At 32.0% G+C, this 18,195-nt stretch overlaps 2 protein-coding genes across 2 annotated transcripts in view; both read right to left on the bottom strand.

Moving 5' to 3' along the window:
* Polr3A (RNA polymerase III subunit A) overlaps positions 1-18,195 on the bottom strand; it is a 64,971-nt gene that overhangs the window by 32,888 nt on the left and 13,888 nt on the right. Inside the window, exons 6-9 of the mRNA XM_072542590.1 lie at positions 13,612-13,947; positions 13,281-13,517; positions 9,105-9,302; positions 3,401-3,680 (exon numbers count right to left, since the gene is read on the bottom strand). Coding sequence (XP_072398691.1) covers positions 3,401-3,680; positions 9,105-9,302; positions 13,281-13,517; positions 13,612-13,947 — 1,051 coding nt within the window. The remainder of the gene's footprint in view (positions 1-3,400; positions 3,681-9,104; positions 9,303-13,280; positions 13,518-13,611; positions 13,948-18,195) is intronic.
* Positions 14,630-16,833, bottom strand: LOC140449427 (heat shock protein 70 A1-like). The gene has a single exon (XM_072542591.1). It carries the CDS (start codon positions 16,694-16,696, stop codon positions 14,753-14,755), a length of 1,944 nt encoding a protein of 647 aa, XP_072398692.1. The 5' UTR covers positions 16,697-16,833; the 3' UTR covers positions 14,630-14,752.

Here is an 18,195-nt window from a genome sequence, read left to right as displayed (position 1 = left end):
CTGAAATGCCTTATTGACAACGAAGAAAACATTAAAAATCGTCGAAAAGCGTTAAAAATCGATAAAAAACGCCGAAAAAATTAATATATCATTATAAATGTCAAAGCTGTATTGTAAAAACGTTAAACAGGGTTATTGGTATCGAAAAAGCATTATAAATGCGCCTGAAAACCTCAAAAAGCATTATAAGCATTGATGGAACATTAAAAAATCACTGCAAAAGATTTAATCGGTAAAAATCGTAGGATATTCATTCCAAAAATGCTGTAGCAGTTGTTGGTATCGAAAAAAAAAACAATGTAACAACGTTAAGAAGCTATATAATTTTTGAACATCGCTGAAAAAGTCAAAAAAGTACTGAAGACTTATAAAACATAGGAAAAACATTGTAAGAATCGCAGAAGTGTTAAAAACTCCGAAAAAATCATTATGTAATCAAAAAACGGTTTGTGAGCAGCTAAAAATAATCAAAAATTATATAAGATTACCAATAATATTTAAAGTAAAGGGTTTGAAACGGACTGAACATAAACAACGTTGTGAAAACATTGCAAAGCATTATAAGGACCGAAACGGCACTGTAAAAACGTTTAAAAATATAATTAGCGCATAATAACCATTGTAAATGCACTGGAAAACTTTTAAGAAGCATTATAAACATTTATGAAGCATTATAAATGCGCTGATGAAGCTTTGATAGTTAAAAATCGCAGGAAAAACGTTCTAAAAGTGTTGCATCGACGGAAAAGCCTTTTTTGGTCATAAAAAATAACGTAAATCCTTTAAGAAGCTAAATAATCTTTGAACAGCGTTAAAATCATTGAAAAAGCAGTAAACCCTTATATGTCGTTGGAAAAACGATGTAAAAAGAATCGTAGAAACTTTGAAAACTCAAAAAACGATTGAAAACCGGCTAGAAGTAATCAAAAATTAAGTTAAATTACCAATAATATATTGGAAAATTGTTAGAAATGGAAAGCCTTGCTGGCATCAGAAATAACAATGTAATACCGTTAAGAAGCTATGTAATTTACGAATATCGTTCAAATCGTCGAAAAAGCAATAAAGCCTCATATAACATTAGAAAACGAGCTTAAAAGAATCGTAGAAGTGTTGAAAACTATTATCAATTATCAATAGTACACTGACTGAATATTAACAACGTTGTGAAAGCTTAAAAAGGATAATAAACGCCGAAACAGCATTCTAAAACAGCGGCGGCTCGTGGCCTAAAAAAGTGGTGAAGATGAGGAAAGCTTGCCGGACCAAAAGGAGGTTTGGTACCTACGTCGCGCCCAAAACTCATTAAAAATTTGTTAAAAAAATGTATAGAGTTTAGGGCCCTAATAACTTGAAAACAGTTTTTTAGGGAACTTATACTAGATACGATTCGTTCTGCTTGCCTGGGGTATTTTAGTTCTGAATCTTGACATTTCATTGAGGGTTTTTTGGCGATTAAATCACCACGCCTGCTTAAACGGGTTGGTGAGTTTCGATTCAGTCGCCCACTCTGAGTCAGATGCTGATTGCAGCCGACCACTCTGGATCAGACGCAGATGTTTAAAATACTGGTTGGTCGACCATGTAACAGAACATCCCTTTTATCTTCATTTTTCCAATGCCTAAACGGAGTCTCTAAAATATTACACACCAAGTCATTAATTTAGCCACCATTTAATATAGTCTTCTGCAGGTCATCATGCAGGATAGAGTCGATGGCAAAAAGGGAATAAGTAGAAAGAGGAAATCATGGCTGCGAAATATTCGAGACTGGACAAACATGACTGTAGACGAATTATTCCACGTTGCAAAAGACAGAGAAACTTTTAGAAACCTGGTCGCCAACCTCCGTTAATGGAGACGGCATAGGAAGAAGAAGTCATTAATTGGATTTATGTATGTCTAAAATTATTTTTGTTCAAACGAAATCCACGAGAACACTTTATATCCGAAATCCGAAACAAACCACAGAGAAATGTATTAATAAAGTGCACTAAACAAATAAAATTAATACTGTGACTAAACTAAACTAATAAATACTATACTATACTATATAAAAAATATCTATATAATAGACTAAATTTCAAAATATTGTCGCTGAGAGAAATTTCCGAAAAATAGGAATACCAAATACACATTCAACAGTGGGTGAAGACGAATAATATATTTATAGTCGGAACTGCACTCACCAGTTTTCTCAGCTATCAGTAAGGATAGGCTGACGTCACGTTGCCATGGCAACCGTGAACACTCATGCAGATGCATTCTGAATTTCAAAAATTATATTCACCTATTCCTGAATACTAAGATTCAGTACACGGCTAGTGACACAGGTCAGGACTTGACCGTCAAGTACGTACCGCTAATAAAGCTAGTTGTCTTTTTAATTTTTAGATTAATTAAAAGAGAATAAATAATTGATTTCAGAATTTAGATATAATAATGTTGCTTTCATTTTTTATTTATTTGTCTCAATTTAATTATATTTTTTTGGTGAACCTCACCTTGACCTACTTCACCTGGCCGGCCGCCGCTGTTCTAAAAACGTCGAAAAAAGTATTATAAATGCGGTTGGAACTTTTTAAAGGCATTATAAGCATTGATGAAGCATTATAAATGCGCTGCCCACGTTTTAATCGTTAAAAATCGTAGAAAAAACTTTCTAAAAGTGTTGTAGCACAGGAAAAGCCTTGTTGGCATCGAAAAACACAATGAAAAAACGGTAAGAAGCTATATAATCTTCGAACGGTGTTAAAAACGTCGAAAACGCAATAAAGCATCTTATAAAGTTGGAACAACGTTTTAAAATGAATTGTAGAAGCGTTAAAAACGCATCGTAGCTTCTTAAGAGCGGTTTCAAATATTATAAATGCTTTAAAACGGTCAAAAATATTTGTAAACATGTTGAAAGACTAGAAACATCATTGTAAAGCATTAAAAACATTGTTTTAAAAGCATTGAGAAAACATTAAAGTGTTTTAAAAAGTGATAAACGCATTGAAATGCGTTGAAAAATGCTTCAAAAATGCCAAAGAAGCATTATATCGTTAAGCAAGCATTAAAACCATGGGAAAAAAGTTAATTAAAATCATTTATAGCGTTATAAAACATAAATAGCATTAATCACTTTAAATACTGTTGAAAAGCGATAAAAGCAGTCAAAAAAAGAGGTTTAAAAGCATTATATGGGCATCAAAAAGATTTAAAAGCAATAAAAGTCATATAAACGCGTTAATGAAGCATAAAAATGGTTAAAAAAGGTTAATTAAAAGCATTTTAAATCATTATAAAACATTCAATAGCATTAAATATATTAAAAAGCTACAGAAAAGCGTAAAAATTTACACGATGCATTTCTATCATTTCTATTTTCACTATATGATAGGTATAACGTACTTACCTAACCTCCACATCGATCTAATGGCAAACTCCTTTCCGAAATCCCTCAGAATAACATAGAATATATTTCCACCTTTTCCTCCATTACCAAGATGCCCTTTGTCCAAGGTACCAGCAATCAGTTCCGAGTTCCTTATCAGTACATACGAATCCTTAACGCACATCTCTCTATTTTTCGTATAAGCTTTACCTTTGGCTTCCAAGTTCGCCTTCACGGGGTATTTCTTGTTGGGACGGAAGATTAAACTGCATATTTGTTTGCCGGACCATAGAGCAACAGGCTAGAAGCATTAAAAATAAGTTAAGGTGGCGTCAAAAATTATATTGTGTTGTGGAAGTTATATTGTATTGTGAATGATAGATAGATAGATAGAACGTTTATTGACCACTTTACATAAAGTTTGAAGTCCGTATAAAAAATACAATAAAAGATATAATAATGTAAACTTAAAATTAACTTAACCATATTGGCTAAAGAAATATACATATGTAAGTATTAGCAGAAGAATTAAAATTAAAAATTTAAGATAAAAAAATCTCTAACCAAAAAAAAAAAAACAAACCTAAACTGTCACATAAAAAATCTTTGAAATATGGAAGTAACAAAAATGTGCAAATAATTAAGAATATTCCCGAATCGATGACTAAATAAACTAATACATAAAACTTAGTACATTTTAATAGCAATAATACAATGTGATATGTAGATAGTAAATCGACAGTATTCTGACCAAACTGGGTACACGTTATAAAGGTGTATTGAGGTATTCTGTCTTTGAGTAAAAACAATATGTTAAAAAATGCTTTCTGATCCTATTTTTAAACAGTGGTGGAGACAGAATTTTTATTTCGTTAGGCAGATAGTTATACAAGTGAATATCAATTGAATTCTTTGTGCTCTTTGATAGTCTGAATCGTTGTGACCTAATTAAATCCCTCGATCTTGTTAGATGATCATGTAATTGGGAGTTTATAGTAAACTTATTTTTATTACCGTGAATTTCCAACAGTGTTGCATACATATAAAGCGAAGGTAGAGGCATAATACCCATGTTCAAAAATAATGGTTTACAATGATCCCTTAAATCCGCTCCAGCAAGTATCCTCACCACCTTCTTTTGTAATTTAAATATTCTGTCGGCATGACCAGAGTTGCCCCAAACAGCTATTCCATATTGTATATGACTATGAAACAATGAAAAGTAACACATTTTAAGGGTACTTTTAGGTACCAAATAAACCAGGTTACGCATTACAAATATTGTACTGGCGAGTTTAGAACTTAAGTTGTCTATATGGATGCCCCAATCTAAGTTGTCATCCATAAAAATCCCTAACAATTTGATGCTATATCCAAAAATGTGTCTTCGATCTGAACTGAAAACTATATTTTGATTTTTATCCTCGTTTAGTTTTAGTTTATTATGTGTAAACCAGTTTTTAATTTTAAGCACATCGTTTCCTATTTTGTTATTTAAATTATATTGATTCTGGTCGGTACTAATAACGGTTGTATCATCTGCAAAACATATACACCTTAAGGGGTGGGTATAATGAAATATATCGTTGAGATATAGAAGAAAAAATGTAGGTCCTAATATAGACCCTTGGGGAACTCCATGTTCAACATTGTGAAAATTGGAGTAGTTATTATTTAAAAAAACGGCCTGTTTTCTGTTTATTAAATACGATCGAAATAAATTAAGAGCATTTCCCCTTATGCCATATTTGTGCATTTTGTCTAAAAGTAAAGTGTGTGAGACACAATCAAAAGCCTTAGATAAGTCACACAATGTTAAAGACACGAAGTGACCTCTCTCTAGGCCATCAACTACTTCCCTTACAATTTCCTGAATTGCTTGAGTAGTGCTGCATTTTTTTCTGAAACCATATTGATTACAATGAAGTATTTTGTACTTTTCTATGTACTCTATTAAGCGGTTATTCCAAATACTTTCAAAAATTTTACCAAGAATGGGAATAATAGAAATAGGGCGATAATTTTCAATTTCTTCTGGAGATCCTTTTTTGAGTAGCGGTAACACTTTTGTTACTTTTAATACATCGGGAAAGATTCCTTCGATAAGGCAAAGATTATAAAGTATGACCAGTTTATCAATAATAATATCCAGAGTTTCTATCACTAATTGTTTGTTTAAGAAGTAAAAATCAGTGCATTTTGAGTTTTTCAAGCTGTATAATGTATTCCTAACTTCAGTATCACTAACAGGTGTTAAAAACAACGAGTGGCAAGGGGAGTATATTCCCTCCAAAAAATTCATGGCATCATTTTCATCTGTCTCATCTAACGAGTTCAATATATTTCCCGCTACCGAAGTAAAGTAATTATTAAACTCGTTTGATGAAATATTACATGAAGTTACTTTTTTATTTTGAGTTTTATTCCTATGATAATGAATGTTCGTCAAAATGATAAATTTGTTCAAAAAACGGACCAAAAATAGGTTATGTCAGGTTAAGTTACCTCCCCATCTTCATTAAAATAAATAGTAAATTACCATATTCTATAGACAATTTGTGAATGTCTACTGCACTATTTGTTCTTAAAATTTAACACGTTGTCTGCCGTCTCGTTCTATGTGACCGAGAAAAAAATTGCTCTGCACGCCAGCGAGGTCTATTTGACCAAGAATTTTAATGTAACTGTGATGCCGTCTCAGTGACTATGGCGTGAACGGAAAGTATTACAAAATCCTCTACGGCAGGCAACGTGTTAAAGCAAAAATAATTGCAAACCACGGCTTACATGAAAAAAAAAGTAATATCCCAGAGATAATTTAAGAAACTCTATATCTTTTATTACTGGCCTAGATTATACATCTGGAGACAACAAATAGAGCAAATAACAACATAAAAAAATAAAAATGGGATACAAACAGATATTTGAAAAGATATTTCATTAAAAAGAATAAGAAATGCCACACATTAAAAGCCAAACTGGTATTTATGAATAAATAATCGCAATAATATCATTAAACGTTAGAAAAGCGTTATAGAAGCTATAAAAGCGTTCAATTTATTGATAAAATGTAGTAAAAGTATTGTAAAACCATTAAAAAAATGTTTTTTGGTATAGCAAAAGCTTTGTATGAGCATTTGAAAGCATAAAAATGTTAAAAAGCGTGACAATCGTCGAAAAGTATTGTCAAAACGTTGTAACAGCGTAAAAGTATTGAGCATGAGCGTCGAACAAGCATTGCAAAAATACTTTGAACACTTTAAAAAGCGTTGAAAAGTTTTCAAAGCGTCATTAGCGGCGAAAAAGCACTGTAAAAGCGCCAAAAAACCTTTATGAGCTCTAAAAAGTGTTAAAAATATCGTAAAAGTACTATAAAGTTCAATTACATTGTAAAATACTAAAATGCGTTTTAAAAAGTGTTAAAACTATCCAAAAAACGTTCAAATCAATCAAAGGTGTAGAAAATGCATTGTAAAAGTGATATAGACACGGAAAAAGCGTTTTAAAATGCGTTAAAAGCCGTTATAGGTTTAAAATTGGTTGAAAATGTCTAAAAAGCATTATAGGACATATAACGTGTTAAAAGCATTGCGCTCTAAAAGCTCTAAAAAGCATTTTAGAAGCATTTATATATCGAAGTAGCCTTGCGAAACTATTAAAGGTATTGTAGAAACCTTAAAAGTACTTATAAACTCTATTAAAAGAGTTAAACAACATTAAAAAAGCCAAAAGAATTGTAAATTATTTAAAAAACATTGTTAAAGCTCTAAACAGCATTGTAGAAGCATTAATTTCTTCGAAAAACACCGTAAAAACATTAAAAATCATTGAATGAGCTCGCAAAAGTGTTCAATTAAAACCATTAAAATACATTGTGGAAAAAGCCACCAAAAAACCACCAAAAAGCCACCAAAAAGCCACCAAAAAAAAAGGTTAAGCAGCATTCAAAATAGCATGAAATAGCCTTAAGAAACTGTTAAAAGCGTTGTGGAAGCCTTCTGCTATAAAAAAATTTGAAAAAACCTACTGACTTATTTTTAAATTTAATTTATAATACAGGGTGAGTCAATACTATACTTACTTATGTTTATGCGTTTTTATTCATATCTCGAGTTCGACAAAAGCTATTAACATGCGGTTTGCGCCATTTTGTTACGAATTTAATCCAGTTCCATTATAATTTACAATAAATAGGTGTTTCCATTAAAAATTTCGAAAAAAAACAAATTTTTATTTTTTCTATTCGAAAGTACCCTCTACCTATGACAATTAAAACTAAATGCAATTATTTTATAGTAGATGTAAATTAATTCATTCACACTCTTTCTAATGACACTAAGTTCGTTAAAATCGGTTGATCCAAACCAAAGTTATAGGTATTTATCCACAAATACTTTCCCACTCTCCCCCGCCCTTTATTTGACAAAATAAAAAAAGTACTTGAACAACTTTGTGCAGAATTTAGGCCTCTTTCTAGTTTACTTATTTAACACTTGGTATAATTGGGCATATTTCCCAAAAAACTGGCTTTCAAAGTTTTCTTCACAGGTTACGCCCTCTAGCGGTTAATCCAGAAACTTGAATTTCCAGCGATTTCTCTTGGCCACTTTTACTAAGGAATTTTTTCTCCTAAAGTTATAACATGAATAGTTTCTGATATATAGCCGAGAGATCGGCTTATTGGACCACCCGATACAAGCGATATAGACACGGAAAAAGAGTTTTAAAATTCGTTAAAAGCCGTTACAGGAGGTTTAAAGATGTCTAAAAAGCATTCTAGGACAGGAAAATTATTGAAGCATCAAAACATCGTTGTAAACGTGTTAAAAGCATTATAAACTGCGTTGCAAAAACAGTACAGAAAAGTTATAAGGCATAAAAAGTACCAAGAGAATTGAACATTATTAAAAAACGCTCTAAAATCTCTAAAAAGCATTTTAGAAGCATTTATATATCGAAGTAGCCTTGCAAAATTATTAAATGTATTGTGGAAGCCTTCAAAGTACCTATAAACTCTTGTAAAAGAATTAAACAGCATTAAAAATGACAAAAGAATTGTAAATTATTTAAAAAACATTGTTAAAGCTTTAAAAAGCATTGTAGAAGCATTAATTTCTTCGAAAAAACACTTTAAAAGCATTAAAAATCATTGAATGAGATCGCAAAAGTATTCAAAAGCATTAAAATACGTTGTGAAAGAGGTAAAAGCAACCAAAAACTCGACAAGGTTAAGCAGCATTGAAAGCATCATGAAAAGCCTTGTGGAAGCCTTAAAAAGTACCTACAAACGCTTGTAAAAGAGTTAAACATCATAAAAATTGCTAAAAGAATTGCAAAGGATTTAAAAAACAATGTAAAAGCATTAATATATTTAAAAAAGCACTGCAAAAGCATTAAAAATCATTGAATGAGCTCTATGTTCAAAGGGTTAGAAAAGCTATTAGAGTTAGAAGAAGCATTATGAAAATAATGTAACATTACAAAACTTTCATGAAACCCCATACTTCTTAATAAGAAAAATTACAGCGTAGATCACAAATGAAGGAAATAACAACATAAAAGGAAAAAAGCATGAATCAAATGAACACACTTGGTTCCAAACAAATGCTTGAAACGGTATAAATGATTAAAAGAAAAATAGATACTACATTATTGGCCAAACTCGTATATGAATAACAAATCGTAACAATATCATTGAACATATTGAAGTAAATATGAAAATTACCTTTATTATGCAAGGTGGAGGCAAATCGATGTTCATATGGCTATCGTTTCCAGCTAACAAAGTCGCCGCCAATTGTGTAGCATGCGCGAAGTCCAGGAAAGTATCCTTCTTCGTTAGTAAATAACCTCCAGTCAAGAAATCTTGGGTAGCAGCGATCAGGAGCTCTCCATTTCTGGGAGTCACCAAGTTGCTTTTGTTCTGAAAGAGAAACAAACATTTAAAACTGTTTTTAATATTTATAAATAAATCTATGGACTAAACAGATTAAGAGCAGAAGCAACAGATGCGACAGTTCTAATAATCCTTACTCTAAACGTTGTTTAGTTGATAAAGCTGTATGCTACTATTGAACGGAACTTTATGTTCCAGCAATTAAATAGAGAAAAAAGGTAAACTTATTTTACGAATAGTTCTAAAGATGTTTAAAAATGCCGAATAAAAGTTACTAACACAAGAAATATTTGACAAATTAAAGCGATGTAATATTCTACCTCTACGTTACTAGTTTAAAAGCAAGTATCAAAAAATATATGTGTCTCAGTAAACTGACTCAAAAGCGTCTCGGTGACCTTGCCAAAGCAATAAATATTCGTTTAAGCTTGTAGTATTGCAAGATATCTCTGATATATAATTATTTTTAGTAGTTCCAACCTTACCCTGAATAATTTATAACGAAAAAACCATATAAGTAAAGTTAAAAGGTAAAAAATAAAAAAGCAAATCCTAAATTCCTTATTTGAACTTTTAAGTGTCATCTATCTTTTACAATGTGAACATATATAAGTTTTAACATGATATTTGTTTTGTTATGGGTCAAATAAGATAGTAATAGAGCAGATTTTATATCAGCAACAACGCTAAGGTGCGTCAAGAAGCAACCAAAACAATAAAAGCGCCCAAAACACGTATAAAGGTTAAGTAGCATGGAAAGCATCCAAAATATGCTTGAAAAAGTATTAAAGGCCTTGCGGAAACCTTACAAGCACCTATAAACCATTGTAAAAGAGATAAACAGCATAAAAAGTGCCAAAAAAAAATAAATGTTTTAAACAGCGTTTTAAAAGCTCTAAATAGCGTTGTAGAGGCATTAATATCTTCGAAAAAGCACTGTAAAAGCATTAAAAACCATTGGTTAAGCCCTAAAAACTGTGCAAAAGGTCAGAAAAGCATTAATTCACATTCTAAAAGCATGAAAATATATTGTGGAAGCGGTAAAAGCATCAAAATATCATAGCAAAAATAAAGAAGCATTGGAAGCATCGAAATAGTCTTGCGAAACTGCTAAAAGCGTTATTGAAGTCCTAAAAGTAGCTATAAACGCTTGTAAAAGAATTAAACAACATAAAAAATACAAAAGAATTGTAAATTATTAAAAAAAAATTGTTATAGCTCGAAAAAGCATTGTAGAAGCATCCAAATCGACGAAGAAGCACTGTAAAGCATTAAAAATCATTGATTGAGCTCTAAAAAGTGTTAAAAGGGTCAGAACATCATTAACTCCCATTCCAACAGAAGCGATAAAAGCATCCAAAAAACATATAAAGATTAAGCAGCATTATAAGCATTGTAATAGCCTTGCGAAGATGTTAAAAGCGTTAATGAAGCTTTAAAGGTACCTATAAACGCTTGTAAAAGAATTAAACAACATAAAAAATGACAAAAGAATTGTAAATGGTTTAAAAAATTATTGTAATATCCCGAAAAAGCATTGTAGAAGCATTAAAATCGAAGAAGAAGCACTGTAAAGCATTAAAAATCATTAATTGAGCTCTAAAAAGTGTTAAAAGGGTCAGAAAATCATTAACTCCCATTCCAACAGAAGCGATAAAAGCATCCAAAAAACATATAAAGATTAAGCAGCATTATAAGCATTGTAATAGCCTTGCGAAGATGTTAAAAGCGTTGATGAAGCTTTAAAAGTACCTATAAACGCTTGTAAAAGAATTAAACAACATAAAAAATGACAAAAGAATTGTAAATGGTTTAAAAAATTATTGTAATAGCTCGAAAAAGCATTAAAATCGAAGAAGAAGCACTTTAAAGCATTAAAAATCATTGATTGAGCTCTAAAAAGTATTCAAATGGTCAGAAAGCATTAACTCACATTGTAAAAGCATGAAAATGCATTGTGAAAGCATTGTGAAGGCATCCTAAAAACATTTAAAAATTAAGCAGCATTGGAAGTATCGAAATAGCCTTGCGATGCTGTTAAAAGCCTTTATGGAAGCCTTAAAAGTACCTATAACGGTTGTAAAAGAGTTAAACAGCATAAAAAGTGAAAAAAGAATTGTAAATAATTAAAAACCATTGTAAAACTATAAAAAGCATTGCGGAAACCTTAATATTTTAAAAAAAGTACTGTAAAAGCATTAAAAATCACTGAATGAGCTACAAAAAGTGTGCAATGTGTCAGCAAAGCATTAAGTCGCATTCTAAAACATGAAAATCCATTGTGGAAGTTGGAAAAAGCATTCAAAATACATAGAAAATTAAGCAGCATTGAAATCGTCGAAATAGTCTTGCTAAACTGTTAAAAGCGTTGTGGAAGCATTTAAAGTAACTATAAACGCTTGTAAAAAAGTTAAACCTCATAAAAAGTGACAAAAGAAGTGTAAACGATGTAAAACCATTGTAAAAACTCTAAAAAGCATTGTAGAAACCTTAATATCTTCGGAAAAGGCACTGTAAAAGCATTAAAAATCATTGAATAAGCTACAAAAAGTGTTCAAAGTGTCAGCAAAGCATTAACTCACATTCTAAAAGCATGAAAATGCATTGAAGTTGGAAAAAGTATTCAAAATACACAGAAACATTAAGCAGCATTGAATGCGTAGAAATGGCCTTGTGATACTGTTAAAAGTCTTAAAAGTACCTATAAACGCTTGTAAAAGAGTTAAACAGCATAAAAAGTAAAAAAATAATTGTAAATAATTTAAAAACTATTTTAAAACTCTAAAAAACATTGTAGAAACATTAATACCTTCGAAAAAGTACAGTAAAAGCATTAAACATCATTAAATGAGATACAAAAAGTGTTCAATGTGTCAGCAAAGCATTAATTCACATTCTAAAACATGAAAATACATTGTGAAAGTTAAAAGAAGCATTCTTTTAACTTCCACTTTTAACTTTCAACGCAAGAAAAGCGTTGTGGAAGCTTTAAAAGTAACTATAAACGCTTGTAAAAGAGTTATACAGCACAAAAAGTAACAAAAGAATTGTAAACGATTTAAAAAGCATAAAAACTTTATAAAGGATTGTACAAGCATTAATATCTTTGAAGAAGCACTGTAAAGCATTCAAAATCATTGATTGAGCTCTAAGTGTTCAAAAGGTCAAAAAATCATTAACTCCCATTCTAAAACCATGAAAATGCATTGTGGAAGCGATAAGAGCATCCAAAAACATAGAAAAATTAAGAAACATTGGAAGCATCGAAATAGCCTTGCGAAACTGTGAAAAGCGTTGAGGAAGCCTTAAAATTACCTATAAACGCTTGTAAAAGAATTAAACAACATAAAAATGACAGAAGAATTGTAAATTATTTTAAAAAAAATATTTTAGTAGCTCGAAAAAGCATTCTAGAAGCATTAAAATCGACGAAGAAGTATTGTAAAGCATTAAAAATCATTGATTGGGCTCTAAAAAGGGCCAGAAAATCATTAAGTGCCATTCCAAAAGAACGAAAATCCATTATGGAAGCGATAAAAGCATCCAAAAAACATATAAAGATTCAGCAGCATTGGAAGCATTTAAATAGCCTTGCGAAACTGGTAAAAGCTTTGCGGAAGCCATAAAAGTACTCATAAACACTAGTAACACAGTTAAACAGCATCAAAAGTGACAAAAGAATTGCAAATTGTTTAAAAAGCAGTGTAAAACTCGAAATATCTTTGAAGTACTGTAAATTATTGATTGAGCTCTAAAAAGTGTTCAAATATTTGACAAATTAAAACGATGTAATATTTTACATCCCTAGTTTAAAAGCAAGTATAAAAATATATTTATCTCATTAGTGCAATTACCAAACCAAAAAAAACTAAAAACAATATCCCAAGTTTGCAAGTTTCTTATTTGACCCTCTTTAAAGTGACCTCGTACGAACTATTGAATCTAATAACTTATGTATTAATCTAAAGTTAAACAAAAAAAATAACTGTATCTAGCAGTACTCACCCCCATTAGTATAAGCGCCTCGGCCTTGGCCTCCTCGGTCTGAGGCAAATGTAAATTCATTTCATCTCCATCAAAATCTGCATTGTAAGGATTACAAACACATTCGTTGAATCTGAACGTCCTATGGTTGTGAATTTTCGCCCTGTGTGCCATAATAGACAGTTTATGCAAACTTGGTTGACGATTGAAAAGAACTACATCATTGTCGTGCAGATGTCTTTCAACCATGTCACCCAACTGTAAAAAAAAACATATTTGTCTTAAATTATATCGCAAGGTTCATATTTTGGTACATTTTAGAGATATTTGCATTTGGAAAATTGGTTCTTACCTTCAATTCTTGCGCAAGCTTTTCTCTATTACCATACTTCAAAAATCTCTTAAACTGAGATCCTTTCTGTTGCACGTAGTTGGCACCAGGCCACTTATCGGGGCCATTAATAACTAACGTCCTCATAACATCTATATTGGCGTGGATTACCTTCTCTGGAAAGGTTAGGATTTTAGCTATGTGCTTCGGAACCCCCACTTGGTCTATTTCCAAATTTGGATCCGGAGATATTACAGTCCTAGAAGAGAAGTCGACTCTTTTTCCAGAAAGGTTGCCTCTGAATCGTCCTTGTTTGCCTTTGAGCCTTTGAACTAAACCCCTACCTGGTTTTTTAGGCTAAAAAATATAAATGTATTTTGAGAACGATTTCCGAAGTGGAAATTGAAACGTCAATAAACGTATTTTAACCTTTAATTGTGGCTTATTCCCATTTAAATAGTAATTAATTTAAAATGCCACAAGAAAATAGCTTCAGAACAATATTAAAATACTTTTAAAATAAATGTAATTCCTAAAGTCTTACCCAAACTTTCAATATTTCTACTGGTACTCCGCTTTGTTCTGCAACTTTTATTTTTTTTTTGTTTCTAATTTCTTTATATTTTTTTTACCTACTCTATTGTCGGATTTTATATTTGTTCTTGGTATGTTTCATGTATTCCCTATCGTTAGGAAATAATGGAGGAAAACTACTGAAGTAACGTTAAATTTTTTATGAGCAAACTAAAGAAAACGAAAGGTTCATCAAGTAATTATAAAAATTCTTATAGACATAGACTAATTTTGAAAATAGGGCACATAAACCAACACGATTAAAAGAGTATTTCGAAGACTTATTATTTTGAGAAGAAAACTTCTAATTAAATTAATTGAGAAGAAAAATTAACATAAAATTTAAATTCCCTTCATTAATTAATAAAAGTTAGAAAGTTATCGAAATTTTCGAATAAATTATATGGAAGTTTACCAAAGTTACCAGCTCTGCTGACAGCTACAATATAGAAATAAAACGCAAATAAACATAATAATCATTTATTATTATCTACAGTTAACAATAAAAAATAAATTAATTGCTAATACAGTCTTGTAAAAATAAATCAAATATCACAATATGGAAACTTGAAGATAAATTATAAAAAATTTAATCGACTTCTTCTACTGTGGGACCGCTTTGTCTTCCGCCAAATCCTCCGTATTGTTGTCCACAACCACCTGGCATTTCACCACTGTACTGATTGTTATTTTGACTTCCTTGGTACAATTTGGTCATGATAGGACTGCATACTCTTGTCAATTCTTTCTGTTTGTCTTCGTATTCTTCTTTGTCAGCTAAAGTGTTGCTATCCAACCATTTTAGACAGCTCTCACATTCTCTCTCGATTGCTGACTTGTCTTCAGATGATAATTTGTCTCCGCAGTCCTGTACAGCTTGTTTTAGTTGGAAGACGTACCCCTCTAGTTGGTTTCTTGCTGCTATTTTCTCTTTCTGTCGTTCGTCTTCTTCTTTATATTTTTCAGCTTCTGATAACATTCGGTCAATATCTTGTTGTGATAATCGCCCTTTATCATTCTTTATGGTGATGTTGCGAGTATTACCGGAACTTGTATCTTTGGCGGAAACGTTGAGTATACCATTGGCATCCAGGTCGAAAGTAACTTCAATCTTTGGAACTCCACGAGGTGCAGGAGGAATGCCAGTTAGATCAAATGTTCCCAGACGATTATTATCTTTTGTCATAGCTCTTTCACCTTCAAATACTTGAATAGTAACAGCTGGTTGGTTGTCAGCGTATGTTGTAAACGTTTGGGTCTGTTTGCATGGAATTCTTGAATTTCTTGAAATTATGTTGGTCATCACTCCTCCTGCAGTCTCAATACCCAATGATAATGGAGCTACATCAACCAGTAAGACATCTTGGATCTTCGAATCAGTTTCTCCACTTAATACTGCGGCTTGGACAGCTGCGCCATATGCTACGGCTTCGTCTGGGTTGATGGAAAGATTCAATGGTTTGCCACTGAAGTAGTTTTGAAGAAGTTGTTGGATTTTGGGAATACGTGTAGACCCACCAACCAAAACAATGTCGTGGATTTGTCCTTTGTCTAATTTGGCATCATTCAGGGCTTTCTCAACAGGTTGTAAGGTTCCTCTGAAGAGATCTGAACATAATTCTTCAAACCTTGCTCTGCTAATTTTAGTATAGAAGTCAATACCCTCAAAAAGAGCATCTATTTCTATAGTGGCTTCAGAACTGGATGACAAAGTACGCTTGGCTCTTTCTGCAGCTGTTCTTAACCGTCGAAGAGCTCTTGGATTATTTTTCAGATCTTTCTTGAATTTTCTCTTGAATTCATCAGCAAAATGATTGACTAACCTGTTATCGAAGTCTTCACCACCAAGATGAGTGTCACCAGCTGTGGATCTTACTTCAAACAATGAGCCCTCATCGATGGTCAAAATGGAAACATCAAAGGTACCTCCACCCAAGTCGAATATTAGAACATTCTTTTCACCTTTCAGATTTTTGTCAAGACCATAAGCTAAGGCTGCTGCTGTTGGTTCATTAATTATTCTCAAAACGTTGAGACCAGCGATGGCACCTGCATCTTTAGTGGCTTGTCTTTGGGAATCGTTAAAGTAGGCTGGAACTGTGATAACGGCATCTCTAACACTTGTTCCCAGATAAGCTTCTGCAGTTTCTTTCATTTTGGTGAGAACCATCGAACTGATTTCTTCTGGAGCAAATGTTTTTCGTTCACCTTTATAATCAACTTGAATCTTTGGCTTGCTACAGTCGTTGACAACTTTAAATGACCAGTGTTGGATGTCTTGTTGGATTTTTGGATCGTCAAACTTTCTGCCGATGAGACGTTTGGCATCGAAAACTGTGTTACTAGGATTCATCGCCACTTGATTCTTCGCAGCGTCCCCCAAGAGACGCTCTGTATCTGTGAAAGCAACATAGCTGGGTGTTGTTCTGTTGCCTTGGTCGTTGGCGATGATTTCTACTTTTCCATGCTGCCAGACACCCACGCAGGAGTACGTGGTGCCTAAATCAATACCAATTGCTGGAGCTTTAACCATTTTCTTGATGTAATTTCACAAAATAATACTTTTTATTCACAAATCTTTCAAAAACTTTGTCAAATAATTCGCTTGACTACTTTGATATCACTTGTTTACTTGTCGTCGTATTTGAATACAATGATAATGCCGCCGTACCGATTCGCTTTTATATAAACGGTAAAATCGACCCGAATCATCTCGAATGTTCATCGAACCTTCTCGTCCCATCGTTAGAAACAGCTGTACGCTGTACGTTGACCCATAATAGTAAAGAATGAACTAGAACGGGCGAAAATCAATTGCACGCAAGTCTTAAAAGATTAACAATAGACAGCCAAAAAGTTTAAAAAATAAATAGTTGAAGGCTAATTTATAAAAGCTTTAGATAAAGAAAATTGATAATTAGTTTAATAGTCACTTATTTTATTAAACGCTTTATCTTTTATCCATTTTTTTCTACCCCAACTTTCTATAAATTATATTTAAAATTTTTTGGGTATAGCAAAGCGAAGTATTTCTTATAATATGTTGGAATTCTTTTCACTTTCAATGAAATACAATAGTTTTTGGTTGATAAGATAGCTGTAGTAAGGGTGTCTGATCACTGTTAGTTCAGATGCTTTGCCCTGTGTTATTTAGAAGATCTATTTAGAATTTTTATAAAAGACAAAAAAAGATAACAAATGAATTTGTATCCAGTACTTTTTCCTATTATCTGCGCGGCTTATTCTTCTTCTTCTATCTAGTTATATTCTTCTGTTTCTATCCTGTTTCCATTTTGTTTTATTCTTTTACTTTCTTTTGATCGAATATACTCCGTTTAAAAATTATCCATAGCACAATTTGTATGTCATAGCTGATAATCCCCAACGAAATGTCATAAACCAATGACGAATAATTTTAAAAGTATTTGCAATTTTCTTGTCTAAGAAGTTGCAGTAATTTTAATATACAAATAATGTGGGTACCTATGTAATGTGTTCAGGTATAAAATAGTATCAATAAAAAACACCTAACTCTGTTAGAAAGTTATTCTGGCTAGTTATTTCTACTACCCTCGTATCTTTCTTCTTCGTCGTACAATATTCTAAATTTTACATAGATCTATTAATTCCTTTAAAGATCTTGATATATAGGCCGCCTTTCCTGCTTTTTTCCTTATACTATTTTTAATGTTTCTCTAGCTGGATATTTTCGCTCCCAGATACTCGAATCTCAAGATTTGACTCGGTTATTTCGTGGTTAATCACCATTTTGCACAGTTTGAGCTCCCTGGCTACCTTATTTGGCTTTGGATTGTGCCTTAGATCTCGATATTTTTATACTGTATATCACACTAGTGGACATTAGTTATTGCATTATATTAAATTATATAAAGATGTATCTTTAAGAAAGCTACTTAAGTTTTTGGTAGTTAAATGTTCACCTAATACAATTTTTAAATCACTGGATATATGGGTAAAATCTCACTAAATTTGCCACGCACTGATCACTTTTTCTTTAACGAACTGTTTTAT

This window comes from Diabrotica undecimpunctata, chromosome 9 (genome assembly GCF_040954645.1).
Source record: "Diabrotica undecimpunctata isolate CICGRU chromosome 9, icDiaUnde3, whole genome shotgun sequence".
Lineage (NCBI taxonomy): Eukaryota > Metazoa > Arthropoda > Insecta > Coleoptera > Chrysomelidae > Diabrotica > Diabrotica undecimpunctata.
This window is presented reverse-complemented; position numbering and strand designations above follow the sequence as displayed.